At 36.9% G+C, this 26787-nt stretch overlaps 2 protein-coding genes across 2 annotated transcripts; one reads left to right on the top strand and one right to left on the bottom strand.

Annotated features, from left to right (window-relative positions):
* The first annotated feature begins 598 nt into the window (after positions 1 to 598).
* Positions 599 to 24964, top strand: LOC5568586 (ATP-binding cassette sub-family F member 1). Its single transcript, XM_001652365.2, has 2 exons — positions 599 to 2753; positions 24188 to 24964. The coding sequence occupies exons 1-2, from the start codon at positions 743 to 745 to the stop codon at positions 24859 to 24861; spliced, it is 2685 nt and encodes an 894-aa protein (XP_001652415.2). The 5' UTR covers positions 599 to 742; the 3' UTR covers positions 24862 to 24964.
* LOC5568585 (U11/U12 small nuclear ribonucleoprotein 35 kDa protein) lies at positions 24461 to 25643 on the bottom strand. Its single transcript, XM_001652364.2, has one exon. It carries the CDS (start codon positions 25580 to 25582, stop codon positions 24938 to 24940), a length of 645 nt encoding a protein of 214 aa, XP_001652414.2. The 5' UTR covers positions 25583 to 25643; the 3' UTR covers positions 24461 to 24937.
* Between the last annotated feature and the right edge of the window lie 1144 nt (positions 25644 to 26787).

Here is a 26787-nt window from a genome sequence, read left to right as displayed (position 1 = left end):
TATTCTCTGAGAGAGACTCGCGAAGAGGAAAAATATATACGTCATATGCAGCCCAGTTTCCCCTCTCACGAAACGTCAAATGCAGCCCACCGTTTTTATGGCTGAAAAAGTGAAAAGTATTGTGTTCAAAGTAAACTGTTATTAAAAACCTCAGTCGGCAGAGCAGTTTTTTCCAAAGTTGCCATTAAAACTAAGCAGAAGATTAATTATTTCTAATGTCTGCTACGTTTGCTGGCATGAAAATTCACTCAAACGGCTATCTATGATTCGATGTGATGCAAATTCAATCATTTTTTGCTGAGAAGTTCATGTGAGGATTTGAACAGCATGCGCATAATTGGTATAAACACAAAGTGGAATAAGAAAAAAACTCAGCAATCACAGAAAAAGAAGACCGTCTTCGCGAGTCTCGTCTCAGTTTATTCTCATTTTTGACTCGAAACTATTTGAATAAGTTTTCGAGAGTTAGCTTTAGCGTGTATTCGTATAAAATTTTAGTACACCACATTCCTACCCCCAAACGAAAAGAACTGTACAGTGACATTTCTAGCTGTCATCGTTCTCTCCCTCTCCGTTTGGTCACATCATTCGCGAATTTTCCGCATTATTCACGTTGCTCTTTCACTGCTCTGTGGGTGCGTGTGTGAAATTGCACCACATTGTGTCGTTACCGAAAGTGTTCGGTGGAATCTTGCCAACAAAATACGTTATTCTGTGCTAATAACCGTCTAAATTTGTCACGATGCCACCGAAAAAGAAGGGAGGCAAAAAGAACCAGGACTGGGACGATGACGAACCCGAACAGAAGGCAGTAGTCGATCCGCCAAAGCCGACTGGTAAGGGCAAAGGAAAAGCGAAAGCTGTCAACGTGGATTCGGATGAGGAAGTTCCTGCCCCCAAGGGGAAGAAGGGAGGTCAGGCAGTTCCAGTGCCGGCCAAGAAGGGAGCTAAGGGTAAGAAAGGCAAGGGCAAGAACGACGACTGGAGCGATGACGAGGATAGCGGAAAGGACCTGAAGATTGGCAAGGGTGAATCAGAGGAGGACGAGGAGGTGAAGATTGCGAAACCGGCTCAGAAGAAGAAACAAGCGGCCAAGGGAAAGAAGGGAGGCAAGAAGGATGACGACTGGTCTGATAGGGAGGAGAAGGAGATTAAGTTGGATGTGGAATCGGATGAGGAGCAAGAGGTGAAGGTCAGCAGTAAAGCGAACAAGAAAAAGGGAAAGGCAGCGAAGGTGGTGAAGAAGGTATCAAGCGAAGAGGAGGAGGAGGACAGTGAAGAAGAGGAAGAGAGCGAGGAAGAGCCGGTGCCAGTTCCTGTGAAGAATTCGAAAGTTGCCAAGAAGGGAGGAAAGGCGAAGAAGGTGGAATCGGAAGATGAAAGTGAGGCTGAGCCGGAGCCAGTGAAGGTTGAAGAACCAAAGCCTAAGCCAGAACCAGTGCCTGCAAAGAAGGAAATGAAAAAAGAAGACAAGAAGCAGAAAGTAGAACCCGAGCCTGTACCGGAACCGGAACCAGAGCCAGAGCCAGAGGCAAAGAAGGAAGATGTCGCAGAGGAGTTGGCAGACAAAGTTGAAGAAATGGCCATTAGCAAGGAGAAGAAACTAACGCACAAGGAGAAGAAAAAGTTGAAACAGCAGGAAGAGTTCCAGAAACAGATGGAGGCCATGACCCGTAAGGGAGGTCAAGGACACTCGGATCTGGACAGTAACTTCACAATGTCCCAGGCGCAGAAAAGTGGAAACCAGAGCAAACATATGGAGCACGCCGTGGACATTAAGATCGAGAACTTTACAATCTCAGCCAAGGGAAACGACCTCTTCGTGAATGCCAATCTGCTGATTGCCCAAGGGCGTCGTTACGGTTTGGTGGGTCCCAATGGCCACGGTAAGACCACACTGCTTCGTCACATTGCCAATCGCGTGTTTGCCATTCCGCCAAGCATTGATGTGCTTCTGTGCGAGCAGGAAGTTGTCGCCGATGAAATGTCCGCTGTCGATACAGTTCTAAAGGCTGACGTCAAGCGGACGGCTTTGCTCAAGCAATGCAAAGAACTCGAAGAGCAAGTGGAAGCCGGAAAGATCGAACTGCAGGACCAACTCCAGGAAGTGTACAATGAACTGAAGGCAATTGGAGCCGATTCGGCGGAACCAAGAGCTCGACGAATCCTGGCTGGTTTGGGTTTCTCGCGTGCCATGCAGAATCGAGCCACCAAGGACTTCTCCGGAGGTTGGCGGATGCGTGTTTCCCTCGCTCGGGCTCTCTTCATCGAACCGACCCTTCTGATGCTGGATGAACCTACGAATCATTTGGATCTGAACGCCGTCATTTGGTTGGACAATTATCTGCAGACCTGGAAGAAGACGCTGCTCATCGTATCTCACGACCAGAGCTTCTTGGACAACGTCTGTAACGAAGTGATCCATCTGGACAACAAGAAGCTCTATTACTACAAGGGCAACTATTCCATGTTCAAGAAGATGCACGTCCAGAAGCGTCGCGAGATGATCAAGGAGTACGAAAAGCAAGAGAAACGGATCAAGGAGTTGAAGGCCCACGGACAGTCAAAGAAGGCAGCCGAGAAGAAGCAGAAGGAAAATTTGACCCGCAAGCAGGAGAAGGGCAAGAGCAAGGCTCAGAAGACGGAAGAGGACGAGGGACCGGTTGAGCTGCTATCGAAACCCAAGGACTACATCGTCAAGTTTAACTTCCCGGATCCGCCACCGTTGCAGCCACCGATTCTTGGATTGCACAGTAAGTAACGCGATGCACGGCTGGTAGCGAGTCGCTTTTTAGTGATTTTGTCATTATTATGACCTGGCCACTGATAAAGTCACTGTACTTTCTCCACAAAAATTGCCTTCATCAAAGTCACAATTTTCGAGGATCTGATGATTTCTAATCGTTTTCTAAAACACAAATTGAATTTAGCTTTCCAAATTGAAACCGCAAGCCAGTAATTATAGAACGTTACTGGAATTTCATTATTTAAATATGCAAACTTTTTTCTGATCTCGAAATAAAAAAAAGTCCAGAGAATACTAGCGTAACATTTGAAAAGGGCCTATCTGCGAATCGTAGACATTGAGAAATTCTCAATTGAAGATTCCGTACCATATTTAAAATTCCTATTTTAAACCCATTCGCATTTTTACTAGTTTCATACCTGTGTTCGACACCCATCAAAGTCTGTTGCGTGACCCATAATGTTTCAAATCTCAAATAATACAACAACTCGTAAACATTGTTGAAATCAAACATCATCGGCAGATAGGCCCTTTTATGAATCTTTAAACCAGTTAGGCCCTTCCAGTTAGGCCCTTTGATTGAACGTGGTTTCAGTTAGGCCCTTTTATAATTTGCTAATTTTATGGATTTTTGAATTGGTTTGCATAAATCTTGAACAAGATTTAGCGATTATGTGAAAAAACACTAAATAATAGCTAAATATTGGAAATTTTCGGTTGAAGATTCAGTACCACATTGATTATTCCTATTTCAAACCCATTCGCTTTTTACTAGTTTCATACTTGGGGAAGATCCAAAAATGACCTCCATCGTTTTTGGGGTTTCTAGAACTCTCCTACCCCCTCTGGCACGCTTTTTCCAATACCCCATCCATGCACTTGTCACATTTTCGTACATCCCCCCATTGGAGGAGGCCCCAATTGCTGGACGTCATTTTCGGGTAACCCCTTGTGTTCGACACCTATAATGGTCTATTACGTGGCTCACACTTGTAAAAGTAGTTCAATTCAAACATCATCCGCAGATAGGCCCTTTTACAAATTTTCAAACCAGTTAGGCCCTTTTTGAATTTGCTAATTTTATTCATTATTGAAGTGATTTGCATAATTCTTCGACAAAATTTAATGATTATGTGAGAAAAACACACAATATCATAATAGCTAAATATTGGAAACTATTCTATAAAAAATCAGCAGCATATTGATTATTGATATTTCAAACCCATTCACTTTTTTTACTAGTTTTATATTTGTGTTTGACACTCATTATGGTTTATTACGTGGCCCAGAACGTTAGAAATCTCGAATAGCATAACGACTCGTGAAAATGGTTGCATTCAAATATCATCAGCAGTTAGGCCCTTTAATGAATCTTCAAATCAATTAGGCCCTTTCAGTTAGGCCCTTCGATTGGACATGGTTTCAGTTAGGCCCTTTTGGAGTTTGTTGATTTTATTGCTTATTGAAGTGATTTTCATAGTTCTTAAATATTTAAAATCAAGCGAGAGAAACACAATGTAATAGCTAAATGTTGGATATTCTCGGTTGAAGATTCAGTATCTTATTGATTATATCTATTTCAAACCCATTCACTTTTTTACTTGTATTATACTTTGGGGCCTTTCTTGGCCAAAGCAAAGCTATTCTGAAGGTATCTGAGTTCCATTCCCGGTCGGTCCAGGTTTTTTCGTAATGGAAATTTCCTTTACTTTCCTGAACATAGAGTACCTTCGTACTGGTCACACGATATACAAATGCGAAAATGGCAACTTGTCAAAGAAAGCTCTCAGTTTATAACTGTGAAAGTACTCATTGAACACCAAGCTTAGAAGCAGGCTTTGTCCCAGTGAGGACGTAATGCCAAGAAGAAATATAAGAAGAATTCTTGCAGGACTGTTACAAAAACAAACGAATTTGTTTTTGTGAAAATCTCGACTTTTGAAACTCGATCCACAACTAGAGGCAACAAATAAAAATTATTCAAAATTTTTAATGTAATTTTTTTCAGGATAAAAAAACAGTTTTTCTACTAACTTCGCATTAAGATTATGATAGAACTAGTAAAAAATAGAATGAGCTTGAAATAGGAATCAATATAGGGTGCCGGTGCCAATGGTTGTAATGTACCAGTAGATTGGACTATGGAATATAACGTTCATTTTTCGATAAAAACGACATGTGTTAATTTTGGTAGAAAGATCGCCTCTAGTTCAGTCGATTTGCCAAATTTCAGCTTTTTATTATATCAAAAAGTCATATAAATAATTAGGTTTACTCAAAAAATTTGCTCCCTTGCACCAATAGTTGCCGTCGTGTTCCAGTAGTGGATCAACTGATGGAAGCAGTTTTTAAAATGGATGTATAAAAATTAAGAAAACTCCCAGAGATGATCTTTATGCTTCATTCGAAAGGTATTAGCTGCTGTTCCGAGGGAAAAATGTTAAACCTGTGTAAAAATTTACCATTTTGTTCAAAATTCCTAGTATCATTCCCGAACGTCTACTACTGGAGCACTAGCGCAACTACTGGAACACGTGTACCAATAGTGGCTCAAGCGATTTCATGTTAAAAAATTAGTTTTATCACTCTTCTTGTATTTTTCCCAAATAGTAGAGGTTGAAATCTTTCTGTTGACGCCAAAAGATCTCTGTTAAGGCTTTCCGTTATTTTGTTATGATTTTTCATAGCTTAGGTAGTCCACTAATGGCACCGGCACCCTAGTACTGAATCTTCAATAAAGAATTTTTAATATTCAATGCTGATTTTCTCACATAATCGATTGATTTTGTTCATAAACTTTGAAAATCACTTCAATAATTAATAAAATTAACAAGTTCCAAAAGGGCCTAACTGGAACTAAGTTTTATAAAAGGGCCTAACTGGAGGGGCCTAACTGAAACCATGTTCAATCAAAGGACCTAACTGAAGGGGCCTAACTGGTTTGCAGACTCGTTAAAGGGCCTATCTGCCGATGATGTTTGAATTCAACCATTTTCACGAGTTGTTTTGTTATTTAAGATTTAAAACGTTATGGGCCACCTAGTAGACTATTATGAGTGTCGAACACAAGTATAAAACTAGTAAATAGGAGAAAGAGTTTGAATTATGAATAATCAATACAGTACTGAATCTTCAATTGAGAATTTTCAATATTCAATGTTGATTTTCTCACTTAATCGATTGATTTTGTTCTAAAACTTTGAATATCTATTCAATAATCAATAAAATTAACAAATTGCAAAGGGGCCTAACTGGAACTAAGTTAAATAAAAGGGCCTAACTGGAGGGGCCTAACTGAAACCATGTTCAATTATCAGGGTGTCCATTCAAAATCAGTTTTAAAATTCCCGGATTTTTCCCGGATGTCCAAGAACTTAAAAAACAGATTACAAAAAGATCCTGCGACTCGATATCAGGGCTGTTATAAAAGTCGCGAATTTCGCAAGGCCAGGCGCAAACATCACGAATGACTGCAATTCTGTCGCGAAAATCGCGGATTTCCTAAATCATGCCACAAAAATCGCCAATACATTGTTTTGACATAAGTTGTGCAGTTCATCATTAGAAAATTTGTATTTAAAAATGTAAACTTTCGTCATCTCATTGAGTGCTGTAAAGTGCAATTTATAGTTTAGTCACTAGCAGGGCTGGCATCTCCTCAGTGAAAACAGAAAAACACAAAGAGCGCGCACTTTGTGTTGATCATGAATTTGAGTGCAGTGCGACAGCTACACTTTCTCACTGGTTCTTACCTCTTTGACGCCTCTTTGTGTTTCTGCTCTCGCTGCAATGCATCCTTCGACACAAAGTGTTGATGGAAAATGGTGAACACACACTCTTTGTGTGGCTCATTGAGTACCTAGCTACCGAATGCTTCTATAGGAGCTTCTATTGGAATATATGGGAGAATTGTTGAAACGGGACCGACGAATAGGTAACGGAAATCGATGTCCGATGTCATTTTGGAATCCAAGATGGCGACTTCCGGTTTACAGAAATCCCTTCAAACCCCTGCAATATGGGTATTTTTGGAACGGGACCGACGAGTAGATGCCGGAAATCGATGTCCGTTGTCGTTTTGGAATCCAAGATGGCGACTTCCGGTTTTTGAAAATCACTTTAAACCCATGCAATATGGGTATTTTTGGAACGGGACCGACGAGTAGATGACGGAAATCGATGTCTGGCACCAATTTGGAATCCAAGATGGCGACTTCCGGTTTGCAAAAATCCCTTCAAACCAAAGTCGCCATCTTGGATTCCAAAACGACACCGGACATCGATTTCCGGCATCTACTCGTCGTCCCCGTTCCAAAAATACCCATATTGCATGGGTTTGAAGGGATTTTTGCAAACCGGAAGTCGCCATCTTGAATTCCAAATTGGTGCCAGACATCGATTTCCGTCATCTACTCGTCGGTCCCGTTCCAAAAATACCCTACCCATATTGCATGGGTTCAAAGTGATTTTCAAAAACCGGAAGTCGCCATCTTGGATTCCAAAACGACAACGGACATCGATTTCCGTCATGTATTCATCGGCCCCGTTCCAAAAATACCCATATTGCATGGGTTTGAAACGCTTTTCACAAACCGGAAGTCGCCATCTTGAATTCCAAAACAACTACGGACATCGATATCCGACATCTATTCGTTGGTCTCGTTTTAAAAATACCCATGTTATAAGGTAAAAAGAGCCAAATTGTGTACACTTTGAGCATGTTTTGCCAACACACTCCGTCAGCATTACCCTTTGCGTAATCGCTTACACTCTCTTTCCTACTGCGTGCCCTCATTGTGTTCGTGTTGTTACACTTTGCGCGCGTCTGTCTCCTCTTTGTGCAGTGGTTAAATTCTGCTCTTTGCGCGCATTGTGCGAGTTGATGCCAGCCCTGGTCACTAGGGCCCAGTTTTGCAGAAAATAGCGTTTTTTTTTCGTTCAAAATCAAGAAAATTTACTTGAAAGAAAATGCATTCACTATATTCAATTCTTCAACTGAAACACAGTGAACACAATTTCATCGTATAAGTTTCAGTTTTAAACTGAAAAACTATTTGTGAAGTATCGATGATGGCAATAATTACGATGACGGATTCTTGAAAATAAAAAAAGTGGTGTAGGAAAATATAAGAAGCAATAACATTTCATCTGTAATTCGACATTTAACAAAAAGCATTAAAGAATATAAAATCTGAAAGCACTTGCTAAGATGGTTAGGATTCATTGTGTATCTAGATATAATATCGGAAAAAATGTCAGTTAAACAATTTGCTACCAGTCTGAAAATGCACAATCCAAAAGCTTATAATTTAAAAGTCGATAACGGTGGCGGCCACGTCCTTAAGGTTATCGGGGAAGGGAAAGAATGTTAGACAACCATTGTTACCAGAGACCGAGTATGCCTCTGCATATCCACAGTTTCCGTGGAAAGGATATATTGGGTTAGTGGGATAAGGGAAGCATCTGCGAGTCAAAATATTCACGCATCTTTTATAAAACGTCAAAAGAGCTTTAAATGTATAATGCAATGTACTGTATATTGGTCAATTACTGTCGGACTAATGAAATGTTACCGTAATCCGGGTCATTTGGCGAATTTGGTCTGTATCAAAAAGCAATATCTTTTAAGGATGCTTCATACGTGCCAAGATTTCAAACAGTTTTAGTTTTATAAGGATAGTTTTGCACAGAAATATTAACAGTTTTTTTAGGTGTGAGCAATACTGTTGGAAAAGTCAGTACTAAACAATCCGCTGGTGCTATGTTTATATGCAAAACTTGAGTATATGAAATTTGTGAACTATTGAACTCGATTTTAAAATCATACTGCATAACTAGCGTAGTTTTTCGAACCTTTTATTTTCGGAAAACGTGCCTATTACAAGATAAATAAACTACATTTAGATATATTATTCTAGTTTCCAAAGTTAAACTTCACAATAAAATGGTCAAATGGAAAAGCTGTAAGATTTTTTTACGTCATTTTCTGTATTAGGGGACCCACATTTAGTAGATAGAGAAATTTATTATTCTTATTTTTACTTTATTATATGAAAATCAATTTGACCCCGGTGGACCATTTTCAATTTTTTATTTTCAAGCTAGGTTTATGATACATTATTGTTTCCTAAAAAAAAATGTTACATGCACTGATGGAGATCAACGAAGTACTGGTTTTGCCGAAATTAAGTTGACAATATCTTAGTTCCTAAGGATAATATAACAGAAAGTTATAGTGATTAATTTGCCCCTGGATTACGGTACTAAGAAAAGTGCATCAAAGAACACAGAAATTTGTTAAAACAATTAAGTTTACACAACATTGTTAAAAAAAAATTTTTTTAAGAAAAATCGATTGGGTATTGTGACATGAAGATTTCGATGACAATTTGAATATTTTTTTGACGCGGATTGGTGCTTCTACTTCCAGTTGCGGATCGAATTTCAGAAGTCGCGGATAACATTTTGAAGTTTTTGTAATAGCTCTGTATTTTTGGTTAAAATTTTTGAAGAGTTTTAGATCAAAAGATATAACATATTTGTTGAAATATCTAAAAGATCGTGACCTCCTCGAATATGATCTTAAAGCCCTGTCCCAATTTTAGTACCAAACGCTAAGACATAGACCAGAAAAACATGTTTACTAAATAGTTAAATGGTTTTCGTTGGTGTAAGTCCAAAAAACCTTTTTTACGGTTTTTGATATTTTATCAGACCCCTTGGTTTAAACTCAAATTTTGGGTATATTATGTTTACCGTGTCCCTTCCGAAATGTCAGATAGTAACAACCCTAGGGTTAAAACTCTCAGGTTAAAACTAAAAGCCCTGTGGCGTTTTTTTCGACAAAGTGATCGTCAAACATGATCAAAAGTGTCAAGGTTCATATTTGGAATTATTTTTAAAATTAATGTTTAAATATGTTATATCCGTTATTTGAGCTTAAAAAATTGCTAAAATAGTCGCAAGAACATGCTCTTTCGTATTGTTAAATAAGAACAAGAATTCATTAAACATTTTAGGACCCAATTCATAGGAAGTTCAGAGAAATTTTGGAACTATATAAACAAATAGCCAACCCATTTCCTTCTAAGAATGCCTTAGGAATTATGCGTTAGACATGGCTTGTTCATGGAGAAATAGTTGATCTGATGAAACTCATGTTGAATCAAAGAAAAAAATTTACAGACACGGTATTTCCAAACACATGTTATTGTTCTCCTATGAAACTGGCTGAAACTTTTGACATAAATCCAAGATTGCAATTTCCAAGTAATCTTCAAAAGATTTGATCAAAATATCAAGAATCTTGACAAAAACATAACAAAAATCTGGTCAAGAATATCTAGAGGCCCTCGTTATTGTTTTATCCATCAAAGATCTAGTTACGAAATTTGTTTTGGATGATTGAAAGAATTCGCTGTCAATCTGCAGAAATCTACACAAAATCTCGTCGGAGGCCTCATTATAACTTTGTAATAGATCAAAGACTAGTCAAATTAGTAATCCTGACAAGGCTTCATCAAGAATCAGTATCATCAACAACCCTAGAAATCCGCCAAAGGGAACTCTTAATGAATCTGTCCAGGATTTCACAAGATCTCCCAATAAATGCAAACTTTTTTTGGCTTAGCATTTTGCCAACATCTAAAAATCTACTAATAATTTCAAGCAAAATCAGCCTAGAATCTTTTCTAGAATCCACTGAAAATCTTATTAGCAATTTACTAATACTTCAGTGATCTCTCAGAAAGAACTTTCAAATGCTGGTCAATTATCGGTTCGATTCCAGTAAATAACTCATTAAATATTTACCAAGAACTAAAATGGAAATCTAACACTCATCTCGAAAAGCACCTTGCCAAAAATCCTTAAGTATCCTTCTAGAAATGTTTCAAAGATCCTACTTACAAAAATTATTCATAATATGAAGTACTAATAACAGACGACTTAAAATTTAAACAAACCGGTAGTTTTATGTTTGAAATACATATTTTCCCGGGGTGTCCTCCAAATTCTCGGGTATTTCCCGTATTTTTCCCGGTCATTTGTAATTCCCGGGTTTTTCCCGGTTTTCCCGGATCTCCCGGATGGATGGACACCCTGAATTATAGGGCCTAATTGAAAGGGCCTAACTGGTTTGAAGACTCGTAAAAGGGCCTATCTGCCGATGATGTTTGAATTCAACATTTTTTACCAGTTTTTATGTTATGTTAGATTTACAGGGTGTCCATCCATCCGGGAAATCCGGGAAAAGCGGGAAAAATCCGGGAATTACAAAAGGCCGGGAAAAATACGGGAAATACCCGGGAAATTGTTGGACACACCGGGAAAAAGCGCTAGATAATTTCGTCAAGAGATGCACAACTGAGTTTCCAGATAGATAGCTGAACGTTTCTAGTTTATTTCAAGAAGGGATACTTAGCAGATGTATTTTCACAATTATTATCGATTACTTGTAAAATGTTTTTCTGGCTAGAGATATTGTTAAGAACATTCAAAGTTGTTTTTAGTAAATATCATTGAGATCCTTGAAAACTGTTTAAGTATTGATGGACTGTTGGTAGGTTCTTAATGAGATGCTTTATTAATTTCTATTATTATTTTCATGACATTTGGAAGACCGCTTTGGTGAATTTTTCTTGAAATTTTGGCAAAATTCCTAACGGTTGCTAAAATACTGAGCTAGCATTTTTGGGAAATATGTTCAATTAAAATTTGGACACATTCATTAGGAATTGTTTTTTGGCGGATTCCCGGATGAACTGATTCGGATTTTGAAGAAGCTTTATTTGAGATTTTTGCTTGAATCCGTGATCTATGGTCCCTGTCGAGGTTTTGAATGGAGTTCTACAAATTCACAACGAATTATTCCTGTCATTCGCAGCGTATTGCTAGTGACATGGAGAGTTTTTTATGGATGAATAAATGGCAAGTTCCTTTGGGCATTCTTAGGCAGACTTTTGCTTTTTCTCGACGACATTCTTGGAAAAATCTATGATGGATCCCTGGGAAGAAACTTATTTGGAGTTATGTCAAATGATTTTGGTGAGATTTCGTTTCTGTTGTAAAGATCTGCACTTGTATTCAACGAGAATTACACCCGAATATAGATTGGCTTAGCTGTTAGAAACATTGTAGTTTGAGATCTGAATTAAGATAGGTATAATTCAAAAATTTCTCCGAATTTCTGATGAATTATAGTGAGTATAAAGCATCCTCCTTATTTCGGCACTTTCCCTTGAAAATAAATACAGTGGGATTCCGTTTTTGGCAACAAAGTTGAAATTTTCAGTTGCCAAAAACGGAACCGTGCCAAAATCGGAACCCATATTTCAAATTTTATTTTTCGACTATTGGTTTTGAAAGCATCATCACAATGTTAATACATCATTTTAATGGAATCATAAGGCGTTGAGACTTCGAAAAGGTTCACTTCGAAGCATTTTCCCGAAGGGTTATACTATGCTATGAATCTATAGCTCCGTAATATTAAATCTGGCAAACGATTTTCTGGTCGCATTTTTACGCCTCAACGCCTTCAATTATTTTTTAGAAGCTTTATGCATAATTTTTGTATAAGAGGGCCTTGTAAAACCAATAATCGCATAAGTGACTTTTATTGAAGAACTGGACATTTTCTTAAAACTATGAGAGAAAACGAAAACAAAAATGTTTTCTTTTAAAGACGTATTTGCGAATCAAAAGCGCTGGGTATTGCAAAATGTCATGACTTTTTTTTCTAATTAAATGAACATTTAAAATCAGTTTAACTTTTGGACTATAGCATAAAATCTGAAAAATTCGGTAAGTTTAGAACTGCTCCTTCAATTTATGTTTCTGATAAAGTAAAGCATTTTATAATGAATGGTTGACTGTATCAAAAAAAATAAACATGAGATGATGCATAAATGTCTTGTAATGTAGAATTTAATTTTTACTTGAAATAATTTTTAATTCAGCTTGATATATGTTGTACACCTGCCTTATGAAATCAACTGAAATTTACAGGATCCTATTATGAAACCTCAAGAACCTTATAGGAATCAGGTGTCAGGTGTCAGGTTCTCATAAGAAATCTACAGAAAAAACGCTTGAGCTCTGAAGCATCTTGCCAAGCATCCGTAGGATCTCGCATAGAGTTCTCAGGATCTTGCTAAGGATTTTGCTATGAGTTAACATCTTGGAATTCCGCTGCGATGTTGCCGTAAATTCTCAAGTATCCGATGAAAAAATTTAAAAGTTTATTATTATTAGGCTACCACTAGCACACCTCAAATTCCTCTGGGAACCTTTTCAAAACCCTCAAGCGTTCGCAGAAAATATTAGAAATACTACTAGAAATTCACATTATCCCGCTTAAAATTTACAAGACGCCCTAGAGTTTATTAGGAATCACCAGATGTTGGACATAATCCTCCATAACCAGTTATACACTCTAACGATTCCTCAAGAAGCTCTCAGTGTCCACTTGGAATCTGCAGATATCCTCATGAATTCGTTAAAATTTCTGAAAAGTCCCACAAGAACGAAAAACACCTTAAGGATTCTCCAGGGTACAGTTAGGAAACTCATAGACTCAGCTCGTAAGGAACATTTTGATGATGTTGAGACCCGTATCCTTGATAAACAATCTTGTACAGAATTCTGGATCGTCTCTTAACAAATCTAACGCCTTATAGAGTCTATAGAAAAGAGAGAACGTAGCTTTAAATAGTTGACGCAGAAAAATCAATATACACAACAATACCACAGACATAAAGTAAAAACACTCTCAGTTGTATTTATCACACACTTCAATGGTATAATTGAAAATAAATTGTAGTTTGGACTGTATTCGCATTTGTCATGTTATTTAATGAAATTTAAAAAAAAAGTTATGATACACGACATTTTGCTGTACATATTTGTATCTATTATTGCGGTGTGTTTTTACATACGCAATGTATATAAATCCATAATAATAAAGACAGCGAGGCAAAATTTATGATTGTAACTCTGTGTGAGTCATAGATTTTTCGTTGCTTTTATGTCGGTGCTGGTGCTTTGTTCGAGCAAGCTGTTCCAAATTTGAAGAACAGTGTTTTTTTTATTGTATCTCCTACTGGCAGACTCAAGTGGGCTGGTCACTCAATATGAATGCCTATGAAAAAAGAATGGTCTTAAGTTGAGATACTGTTGGAGATTATTGGTCTCATGAAACGTTGCCTATGTATGACCAATGACCATTCTGAAGTAAATAAGCGCGTACGCAAGTCCTTAGTAGTTGGTGAGATTTGGGGAAACATCGACGAAAATGGAGATCTGGAATGTAATCGGTGTGGAGTTGACATGCTATTCAAGTGACTAAAGCAACAAACACGATAATATTTCCAAAAATTTACAAATTTTAATGGTATTGAAAAATGTTGCCAAAAACGGATCCATTTTGTTGCCAAAATCGGGGGGTGCCAAAAACGGAGCATGCCAAAAACGGAATCCCACTGTATTTATATAATATATTTTCAGTATTTACTAGAAGGTAGGTTCGGTGAATTCTAAAATTAAATGGGATTTTTTACAAAAAAAAAAATTAATTGATATATTTAAAAAATCAAAAATCTGATCTAAGGGAAACTTTAGCAAACTTGAAGTTCTAACAATCCATGATAGTTTGGGTAGTAAACCATCTCTAGTGTTGGGATCTTAGATGTTCCAAACACAAGATTTTAATTTTTTTTTTCTTAGATATTAAATTTTGAAAAGTTGGTAATTTTGTATGACAAAACGAAAAAAGGCCCCTTTTTGATTAGTTTTGTGTTAGATTATTTTGTTATGGCTGTATCGGTTAGGTGACTCAGAAGTAAAGGAGGGAGTCTGTAGAAGATTTTTGCTAATGGTCAAATTAATAGGCGTCTCAAGGAAAGATCGAAATTTTATTAGGTGGTGAAAATTGAGCAAGCCATCGGGGAACCAGTAAGCCTCTAAGCCTACACTGAAAATAAATCTCCATTTTATTTTATGTGAGGCACCTATATAATTTTGCAATCAAGCTTCGCACATAAATTTTACTGCTGTTGCACATGGGACCTGATTTTTGGCGCACATTAGTTTCTACGTGCAATGCACTCAAATTATAAGTGCCTATTTCCTTTTTTTCTATATCCAAATCCATTGAATTTTATAAACCGGCACAAACATGGGATATGTGATGAATGAATGTAAAAAAAAACGAGAAAATATTTGTGAACTAGATATGATTTTTATTACATACTAGTGGTCCCGGCAAACTTCGTCTTGCCATCAAGTAGGCTGTTGAAAAACGCCATGGAACGCCCCATACAAAATGGAAGTTCCGTTCACTTCTGTTTTTTCAACTTTCCCGTTAAATATCCTTTGCTTTTTATATACACAAACACGTCGGAACACTTCAGGAACATAACTATGGAAGAATTTTCAAAATCCGTTAACCCGTTCTCAAGCCATTTCGTGACATACAAACATCATTCCATTTTTATTTATATAGATTTGAAACACTGGAGAACCTACCTTTCTCAGCTTTATGTTGCATAACCGTAGAAGGTTTCTCGTTTCGTTCGATAATAATTTTATCCATATTGATGTGGTACTGTGATCTAGGATGCCTTCCATCAGTGCACTTCCAGAACTGCACGGTAAACCGACGGAATACGTTATCGGATTTCAGTTTTAGGGTTTCAGCGTTGTTTCGGCGACCACATTTCTTTAAACAGAGTGGTCGTGTTGCACTTGCTGGTGAAAATCTATGCTTCCTGCAAGATGACGGTACTGCTGCTTCGCTTGGTTCGATTCTGAGGCGTTCAATGCCAAGTCATCAAGCCCCTTTGCTTAGGTTGAAAGCGTCGATGCGTTAGAGAAGATATCTGTTAAAAAAAAATGAACAGAGTTTTGAGTGCACTCCATTTTATCGAATTCTTCAAATTACTTACAAAAGCCGGCAGCAGTTCGTCCGATAGTTTAAAAGTTTTAGCTGAGCTGTTTTCTGACATCTGCTTGGTTGATTGAAATCTAGTTTACAATGTGAACAGTTGAAATTATGTGCAAATATTGATAGTTCTACACTATGGGACAATACCCTTAAAATTTATTGACAACATTAATAGGTTTTATGTAAATGCATGTATATTATATTGTGATGCGTTTCAAAAATATGTGCAATTAAATTATTTTTCAAAGTCACCAAATACAATTTAAAAGCAGCACATTAACTCATATTGAAGCCAGCGAATTCTCTTTTATCTGTTTACCGCACATAAAATATAATGGAGCTTTGGTTTCAGTGTAGCTTATTTTTTTTAAACCCTTCTAAGATTGAGTGATTGGATTCAAATAATCCTCTACACTATTTAATTCACTAGTTATGGAACTGCAATGGTGTTCCCGATAGTTCAATATTTGACAATTTATAGGATAAAAATTACATGATATTCTGATGTTATCAAGCAAAATAGAGTTTTTGATCGGTGAAAAAAAAACATGGTTTTAAAACGAATATTTTGAAAGTCAAATCAAATTTCAAAGCTTTCCAATGAAAAATGACTAAAAATATGAAGGCACTGTAACATGATTTCACCCGGTTTTGAAACTTTTAGGCATCCGGGAAAAATCCGGGAATTGGAAAACTGATTTTGAATGGACACCCTGGATTTAAAACGTTACGTGGCCCATAGTCTAAGTGTCGAACAAAAGTTTAAAACTATTAGATAGCAATGACTTTAAAATAGTAACAATCAATATGTGAATCTTCAATCGAGCATTTCTCAATTTTTACGTTATGCTGATAGACCCTTTTCAAATATTTCACTAGGTTCCATTATGTGAGAAAAACACTATACAATGACTAAATATTGGAAAATATGGAGGAAAATTAAAAATGCACGAAAGGGCCAATCTGATTTTGATGGAAATTTTCAGTTAGGCCCTCTTAGTTTTACCATTTTCAGATAGGCCCTTTTAAATTTGAATAAAATTACCATTATTAATGCATTTTTCGTGCCCGTAAGAGTATGTAGGAGTAATTTATGTAAAAAATGATACGAATAATGAATAATCAAGTTTGTTTACATTTTGCAGTTAGGCCCTTTTCAAATGTTACGCTAGAATAGAAGCGAACTGCACAGTGGTCCAGGAATCAGTTTTACGCGGAAAGATGCATTTTGAGCTTTAGAATGAAACATTAGACAAAAACGGTCTTCTACAAAGTTGTTTGTATTAGTTGAGCCCTTTGTTTGGTTTTATTGAAAATTAGGGTGGACCACATTTTCATAGAAATTGTGTAACTAACTTTCCTATTTGTAGAATTTATAAAGTTGTAGACCATTCAATTTCAAGCAACTTTGCCGAAAAAAGTTTTTTTGTATCTTTCAAATTGACCGATTTAGAGCTTTTTTCCTACGGTGACATAGGGTGGTCCGAACAAAACTGGTTTTCTGGCTCTAGAGTTTTCAATTCAAATTTCTCATCAAAGTAGTCTATGAAACACTTTTAGAGTTTTAAAAAATGCGTAATTTGGTGAGTGAAGAAATTCGCTCTTTCCTTCCGTTTAGGAGTTATTGTTGTTTTTCTCTCAAAAAACATGCCTACTTTGATTGTGAATATCTCTGATTGGGGCAAACATAAAAAATATCTTTTGACGGCATTAAAATTGTATATTATATCAAAAAACTACAGATGTGTTATTTTTGTAACTCTAATAAAATGCCTTGAAAAACAAAGAATTTTAAGCAGAAAAACTTTAATAACTTTTGAACTAAAATAGATATCATCAATATTTTTGCATGAAAATTTGCGTTTTAATAAGTTCTTAAAGTCGTTCATAGACCGCTTTGACGAGAAATCTGAAATAAGAAAGATAGGGCTCTAAAACTATTTTGAAGATTTTCATAGTATGTATTTCTTTATTATTTTGCATTTTGAGCATGAAAATGAAATTTTAGACAAAAATGATCCTCTACAAAATTGATTCTAAATATGTAAGCTTTCATACTGTGTCATTTGAAACTAAGGTGGTCCACAATATCACACATATCATACAGTGGGATTTCGTTTTTGGCATGCTCCATTTTTGGCACCCCCCGATTTTGGCAACAAAAGGGATCCGTTTTTGGCAACATTTTTGAATACCATTGAAATTTGTGAATATTATTGTGTCTGCTGATTTAGTCATTTGAATAACAAGTCAACTACACACCGACTACATTCCAGAGCCCTATTTTCGCCGATATTCCCTCAAATCCCACCAACTACTAAGGGATCTCGTACGCGCCTATTTACCTCGATATGGCCATTGGTCATGCATTCGCAATGTTCCATGAGGCCATTAATCTCCATTAGTATCTCAACTAGAGAAAAACCATTTTTCTAAGGCATTCGTACTGAATGACCAGCCCACAATAGTCTGCCAGTAGGTGATACTTAAAATAAAACCACTTTTCTTCAGATTTGGAACACTTGAACAAAGCACAAGCACTGACACAAAAGCAACATGAAGCCTATGACTCACACAAAGTTTTTATCATAAATTTTATCTCACTTTTTTGTATTTCATTTTTTTCTGTATTATTTCGAAGTGCCGTTCAATACCGCCACCATGAAAAATGTGCACACATTCCAAACATCACTTTATTGTCAAAAACATCAGTGAAATATGCGATAAATAGATTGAGAGTGTCTAAATGTTTTGTCTGTAGTATCAGTGTGTAGGATGATCAAAGTTATTTTATTTATTTATTTTATCTTTATTAAGGAGACTTTCAGCCAGTGGCTGGTTCGTCTCCGTTTGGATGATCAAAGTAAAGACCGTTACGTGTATAAAATTTGGACATTTACAGCAAAATCAAGTGGAAGTGGCCAAATTATATACGCGTAACGCTCTGTTCAAAATACATAAAACACCCTATATTGATCTTTCTGCAGCAGCTATTTAGAGCTACGATCCATATTTGTTAGAGATGTCGTAATACGTTAGATTTGTTAAGAGACGACGCTGCTTTCTATATAATATTTTTAATCCAGAATATGGGGCTAATAAAATAATCATTAGGATCCTTACGAATTAGGTCTATGAGTTTCCTAACTTAGCCTGGAAAAACCTTAGGGGTTTAAGGGAACTTCTCAGAAATTTCAACGTATTCTTGAAGATGTCTGCATGTTCCAAACGGACACTGAGGGTTTTTGCAGAGTCCTGAGAATGTATGATTGGTCATTGAAGATTATGTCCAATATCTGATGTCCAATAAACTCTTAAGATTTCTAGGGCGTACTGTGTAATCCTAGCGAGATAATGGATTTCTAGTGGTATTTTGTGTAGTTCTGGCGAAATGTTGTAGATTTTGAAAAGGTTGTTTTTTGAGGAATTCGGCCAGTGATAATGGTAGCATAAGAATAATTAATTTTTGAAAATTATCATCGGAGACCTGAGAATTTTCAGTAATATCGAGGCGAAACCCTAAGCGAGATCCTGAGAGATCTAAGCGGGATCCTGCGGATTCTTACCAAGATGCTTCAGAGTTTTAGCGTAGAGTCCTCACAAGCACCCGAAGATTCTTATCAGGCTCTTGAGATTTCATAGCATTATCCTGTTATGTACTTGTTTATGTTTGCGCTTTTGACTACTGCAAATCATTCCTTATGAGATGATATGCTTTATCTATATAAATAAAAATGGAGTGGTGTTTGTATGTCACGAAATGCCTTCCGAACGGGTCAACTGATTTGAATGATTATTCTTCCGTTTTGTTCGTCAAGGGTTCCGACGTGTTTGTATATATAAAAATCCCAGGATATTCACCGGGAAAGTTGAAAAAATGAGCGTGAACGGAACTGTTATTTTCAGGGTGTCTACTCGTTTACCGAAATTAAATTCCCTGATATTTCCAGGTTTTATAAATTAGTTCCAGGTTCAAGAAATACTCTAATTTTATATGACCAAAACAAACTAATGACAATTTCAAAAAGTGTTTTAAAGTGTATTCACTCTTCTAGACATTATAAAACAATGTGCTAACAATATTAAAGCTTAATTCGAATATTCATGTGAATTTTGTTTGTAAAAGTTCTGTCTATCATCGTGTTTAGAAAACGGATAATAAAGTTCCCGTTTAATCGAATCCGACCTGTATAACATTTACAAATGTGGTAATTTAGGTAAATTATTAATTTCATTTCAATTTAGGTAAATTAGTTAATATCAAGAGCACTGAATGAATCATGATTGCAAAAAAATAATTAAAAGTTGTTTAAATTCCAGACAACTTATCCGGAATCGGTTTTTCCGAAATTGAATATTTTCCAATAATTTTAGAAATTGTTTATGAAGCATGGCTGGTAGGGACTGAGTGTTTTGAAAATAGAAAATTCAGAAACCTCTTGCTTGAAAAAAGAGACCTTACAGTAATCAAAAAACAAATCGACACCTAACAGGAACCACAAGAAAAGAGTTTGATTTTTTATGGAATCAGACCTGACATTTATCTGAGAATATTTTTTTTTGTTTGAACTTCCTCGAGATATTACGACAAATAATAGCGTTTGTATTATTGCTTTTTCAATGATTTTCTCAAGGAATTTCATCAGAAATAATCTCAGGTATTTGCCCAAAGATCCAGATATAACTCTGAAGATTTCTTCAAATTTGATAAATGGATAGATATTTTAATTTGAGAGATCTGATTTTTCTCCAGGAGTTCATTTAGTAATTATTTTCCATAAACTCACTTCAAGAATTTTCCTAAGGTATTTCGCTAAGAATTTTATTTTGGATATCTCAAATAACAACCTGAATTTAAAAAAAAAATCACAGGAATTATTTCGAAGATTCCATCAGGAATTACTTCATATATAATTTCAGATGTTTTTCAAGAAATTTCTAGTCCTCAAGGTTTTTTTTCGATGATTTTCCCATCGGTTTCCTAGAACATCGTCCAAGGCTCCCGTTTTAAACGTGTTGCAATATTCAACCTGAAATGCCTTCAGGGATTTCTCAGGATTTCCTACATAATTGTCCTTCAGAATTTCTTTAAGATTTTGACTACGAATTTCTCTAAGGATATCTTGACAAATTACTCCAGAGATAGCTTCTAAGATAACTTTGGAAACTACAGTAACAAGAAATCCAGGAAATTCTAGTATCAGTAACTCCTCCTGTAAAATTAAGAGATTTCTCAATGAAGTTTTCACAGATTTCGCCCAGCATTCTTCCATAAGTTTTTCGTGACGAATTTCCAAATCAAATATTAGAGTAACCTCTAAAAAAAACTTGTGTTAGTTCTTAAGTCATTCTTGATAAATAAGGATTTTTAGAGAAACTCTTGACAAAACTTAAGAGTAATTGCTAAAATTATTGAAAAAAAAAACAGATCAATATTGAATCTCTGTGAAGCAATTCCTTAAAAAACGAAATCGCTAAGAAATTGGTAGGAATGATCGAAGGATTTCTTGGTAAAATAGTTGTAGTAGTAACTAATGTGGAATCTTAGATGAACTTTTGAGAATTCTATGGTATTTTTTTATTTGATTCATTGAGTAATGTTTGGGACAACTGTAATCCTTGGTTGAAATGTAGAGGAAATTCCAAAAATAAATAATAGAGTAACTGAACCACGAAACACAGGTCGAATATGAAATGTTCCTAATAGATGTGGACATAATGGCATAGAATGAATGTGGACATAATGGCATAGAAATTCTTTAAAAAAAAACCTGAAAGCTTATGAATCAACCTTTGCGGGCTTCTTGGAAGATATTCTGTGGGAATCTTTGGAAGATCTGATAGAGTTACAGCTGGAAAATTCGGTTGAAGAATTATTGAAAAAATATCTCAAGGAAGTCCTAGAATAGTCTTTGGAAAAAAAAATTGAAATAATCTCTAAGGAAATGACTGGAGGTAGTAACGTTGAATTTCTCGAGGATGTCCTGAATCAAATTCTGGTGACATTCACTTAAGCATCCTTTGAAAAATTGCTGGTAGAATTGGTAGAGGAATCTCTTGGAGAATTCCTGGAGAGAATCCTGCATAAGTCCCTGAAAGTATTCCAGATGAAATATCTGGAGAAAACACAAAGAAAATTCTTGGAACATTTTCTCTAGAAATATGTGAAGAATTTCTGAAAGTATTAGTTGAATAGTCTCGTAACAGGCTCTGAAAGTTTCTCGAGGCCTTATAGAATATTGCATCAGAATTCACTACAAGCAAGATAGGGAAAAAGATCCTTTAGAGACCATATTGGTTAAAATAGGGACCTTTCATCATAAACAGAGACTTATTACAGATTTCAATAAAAATAGATACCAAGTCTCTGAAAAAAAAACCCTGCCCCTAGCCTTAGATATGTGAATCCAATACTGATCAAATATACCTGAAGATATTTGATGTTTAGATAAGGCGATAAAGTTCCATATCTGAAAAGATCCTCACTGAATAACTTAAGTAACGTTATGATAGCGGCGTAGCCGAATTTTTTTTATTGAAGAGAGTATTCTGGAAAGTAATGGTAATCTCTGGATTTTGACGCAAAAATCCTTTGAAGTGAACATATTCTACCATGAATTACTGCCTCAAAATATTTTCCCTGATTGTAATTCAAATTCCCTGAGAATTCCTGTTTTTTTCCAGGTTGAATAAAATTCCCTGATAATTCCAGGTTTTCCAGGTTTTTCCAGGTAGTAGACACCCTGATTTTGTATGGGACGATCCATAACGTTTTTCAACAGCCTACTTGATGCCAAGACGAAGTTTGCCGGGTCCACTAGTCAGAAATAAATTTATTCTAAACTCACCAAAGTTTGTCAAACGCCAGAGTCTAAAGGTTGAACTGATTTTCATTAAATTATAAAAAAAACTCATGCAGTTTTGTAATACCCATTGTTTTATAAGTACGTCTTTGAAAGAATACGGCCTAATACATTTCTTTTTTGTTTTGTATTCTCACAAAGTTTCAAGGAGTTCCAATTCTTGAACAAAGGTCACTTATGCGATTATTGATTTACATTACCCATATATACAAATAGCGTAAATAAAGCTTTTAAGAAATCATTGAAGCGATAAAAACTATGTAGAACGTTGGCACAATCAACATTACGGGGTTATAGATTCATAGCATAGTCCACCCTCCGGAAATTTGCTTTGAATAGAACCGTTCCGAAGTTCCGATGCCTTATGATTCCATAAGGATGATGAAATAACATTCTAATGATGTTTTCAAAAAATAATAGTTGAAAAATAATATTTAAAAAATGGTTTCCGATTTTGGCATGGTTCCGTTTTTGGCAACTGAAAATTTCGACTTTGTTGCCAAAAACGGAATCCCACTGTATAATCAATTTTTTTATTTGCAAAAATACTGGTATATGCTCTTAGGCAAAGCGGTAAAACTTGAAATTTTGATCAACTTAGCCAAAAAAGTAGCTCAAAATTTGACCAATCTAGAGCATTTTTTTCTAATCATCGCAGGGTGGTCCAACAAAAATAAGTTTTTCAACTCTAGTTTTTTTAATATTATTTTCTCGTCAAAGTCGTCTATGAACGACTTTTAAAACTTAAAAAAACGCAAATTTTCATGCAAAAAGATTGTTGATATCTATTTTAGTTCAAAAGTTATTGAAGTTTTTGTGATAAAAAATATTTGACTTTCAAGACGTTTTATTAGAGTTACAAAAATAACACATCTGTAATTTTTTGATTTAATATACAATTTTATTTTGTCTTTTGAACGCCGTCAAAAGATATTTTTTATGTTTGCCCCAATCAGAGATATTCACAATCAAAGTAGGCATGTTTTTGAGAGAAAAACAACAATAACTCCTAAACGGAAAAAGATAGCGAGTTTCTTCTCTCACAAAATTACGCATTTTTGAAAGCTCTAAAAGTATTTCATATTGAAAACTGTAGAGCCAGAAAACCAGTTTTGTTCGGACCACCCTATTTCACCGTAGGAAAAAAGCTCTAAATCGGTCAATTTGAAAGATACAAAAAAACTTTTTTTTGGCAAAGTTGCTTGAAATTGAATGGTCTACAGCTTTGCTGAAGCATGTATAATATAATTTCTACAGATAAGAAAGTTAGTTACACAATTTCTATGAAAATGTGGTCCACCCTAATTTTCAATAAAACCAAACAAAGGGCTCAACTAATACAAAAAACTTTGAAGAAGACCGTTTTTGTCTAATGTTTCATTCTAAAGCTCAAAATGCATCTTTCCGCGTAAAACTGATTCCTGGACCATAGTGAACTGTCTGGATGATAGGGTGTCGTGCTATTTGGGCACTTCCATAATTTACTTTGACAGGGGAAGTTTTCTCGGCCGAATTGTTGAAATTTTGTAATAAGAAGCACTTCAATGCGATGCAAATATTAGCTCAGTAGCTTTCAAAAAACTCCATGCGTTTGGGGTTCTTGGAGTCATCGATTGATTGTATCCTCTTTTTCAGATGTTAACTTCAACTTCCCCGGTCAAAAGCCACTGTTCATCAGCGTGGATTTCGGTATCGATATGAGCAGTCGCGTGGCCATCGTTGGACCGAACGGAGTTGGCAAATCTACCTTCCTGAAGCTTTTGGTGGGCGACTTGCAACCATGCACTGGAGAAGTCAAACACAACCACCGCCTCAGGATTGGGCGTTTCGATCAGCATTCGGGTGAGCATCTGACCGCGGAGGAAAGCCCTGCCGAATATCTGCAGCGATTATTCAACCTTCCTTACGAGAAGGCCCGCAAGGCTTTGGGAACTTTCGGTCTGGCCAGTCATGCCCATACCATCAAGATGAAGGATCTATCCGGAGGACAAAAGGCTCGAGTCGCCCTGGCCGAACTGTGCAACAACGCCCCAGATGTCCTGATTCTTGATGAACCTACCAACAACTTGGACATTGAATCGATTGACGCCCTGGCGGAAGCAATCAACGAGTACAAGGGAGGGGTCATAATTGTGTCCCACGACGAGCGGCTTATCCGCGAAACCGAATGTGCCCTTTATGTCATCGAGGATCAGACCATCAACGAGGTGGACGGAGACTTTGACGATTACCGAAAGGAGGTCCTGGACAGCCTGGGAGAGGTCATCAACAACCCCAGCATATCGGCCAACGCTGCCGTGCTGCAGTAATCAAACCAATTGTTGTACTCGTTCATATTATTAGCTTCTATTTTACATCCTTTTGTATAATTTAATAAACCTATAGTTAAGCTAGCTCAATCGAGTCCAGCAATTGCCTCTGCTGTTTCGTTATCCGATGGAATTCGTTTCGACTCAAATGCCGGAGATCACTTACCGGTTTCCGCCAAGGCCGTTCCTTGCATCCGAATCGCAGCTGTTGGCTCTTTTGCCTTCCTCCGAATCCTCCTCCCAATCGTCTCGGTTTCCACCCCTTCAACCTCCGTTCCCATTCTTCATCCACCAGAAGCTCTTTCCCTTCCAAATTCCGTCCGTGCATTTCATCGATTGCCCTCAGCGCACTTTTCCTCTCACTGAATTCCACGAATCCGTATCCCCTCGACAGTTCCGTCACCACATCCCGCACCAGCCGGCACCTCACAATCGTCCCAAAACGCTCAAACAACTTCCGCAACTGGTTCTCATCAACCGAGGGTGCCAAACGGCCCACAAAAATCGTACACAACGGATCGCCAACGACTTTCCGGTTCGGCTTGTAACTGGAATTCATGGCCCGCACCAAAGCCCGATCGTGCGGAAACTCATCGGTGCCGTCTATGGAGCCCACCTTTATCGGATCATAAACGTCGCGGGCGAATTTTGTCCACGGTTTCGACGAAGAAGACGACGACAATCGCGGAGAACTACTATCGCGGTCACGACGGGAAGACATTGTTTATTTTCATTGATTGTTTTCGTTTACTTTGTAGCATAACTTCTGCCGTGAACGTGCTCCAATGTGTTTACCGTTACACAGGGTGGCCAGCTTGCTTTTTTTTGCATCATCGGTATAAGGGCCCATTCACAAATTTCATAACGCTAAAGGGGGTGGGTGCACTCAGATATAAAAATAGTCACAGAATTACTAAAGTTTATGCATTAATGACTATTTTCTATCTGCCTCTCTTTCATTCTGTGTTTTTACACTAATTGTCAATTCGACTGGGTTGAAGCTTAGCGATGCTTCAACCCAGGCGAATTGACAAATAGGAATAAAATTCCCTGCATGATGAAAGAGAGGCAGATAGAAAATAGTCATATATTACTAAAATTTAGTCATTCTGTGACTACCCGTGTTTCTGAGTGTGGGTGTCCTGGTAATGTTACGTATCATACAAAATTTATAAAATATGCATACAAAAAGTGTTACAAGGGGTGGGTGTCGAATATGACAGTTTTTGACGTTATGAAATTTGTGAATAAACCCTAATAATTGGGTCCTAAAATGTTCAATGAATTCTCGAAAACTTATTCATATCCAGCCACTGAAACAAGCGTTGCAGTAATGAGAACCATGAACGTGTTTTTAAATTTACTATTCAAACCACGATTGAGCTATCATGAACGCTTTTTATTTGCGTTTTGTTCCCTCTCTATCCAACCGCGCCGATAGCCGAGCGGCTAGCGTTCGCGCTTGGCAATCGCCAGACCCTCGGTTCGATTCTGGTTTGCTGCAAGTTTTTAACCATGATATAGTAATTTTTACTATACAAATGGTGCCATGGTAAAAATGAATGCACAAAATATTCTTAATAAATGCGAATTTAGTCTGCACAAATCAAGTGGCGTTGTGTATTTAATTTAACCCTCTGATATAGTATTTTCAACCGCAACGCTGTTCTCAGTGGCTTTTTAAAGCGCTAATGGCTGCCGCAAACAGGCTCGCTTTCTGGTAAGGATTGGTCGATTTGACGTTTAGCTTGGGTCGTTTTATATTGAGCGGACCCAAGCCAAACGTCAAATCGACTAATCCCTACCAGAAAGCGAGCCTGTTGGCGGCAGCCATTAGCGCTCGTAAAAAGCTGGATAGACTCAAGTCAAAAAAGTATACAAAGTTACTTTATCGATCCTACGTGTTTTGCAGACGAAATTCTACAG

The sequence above is a fragment of the Aedes aegypti genome, chromosome 3 (genome assembly GCF_002204515.2).
Source record: "Aedes aegypti strain LVP_AGWG chromosome 3, AaegL5.0 Primary Assembly, whole genome shotgun sequence".
Taxonomy (NCBI): domain Eukaryota; kingdom Metazoa; phylum Arthropoda; class Insecta; order Diptera; family Culicidae; genus Aedes; species Aedes aegypti.
The sequence above is the reverse complement of the archived record's forward strand: the minus strand, read 5'-3'. Positions and strand labels throughout refer to the sequence as shown.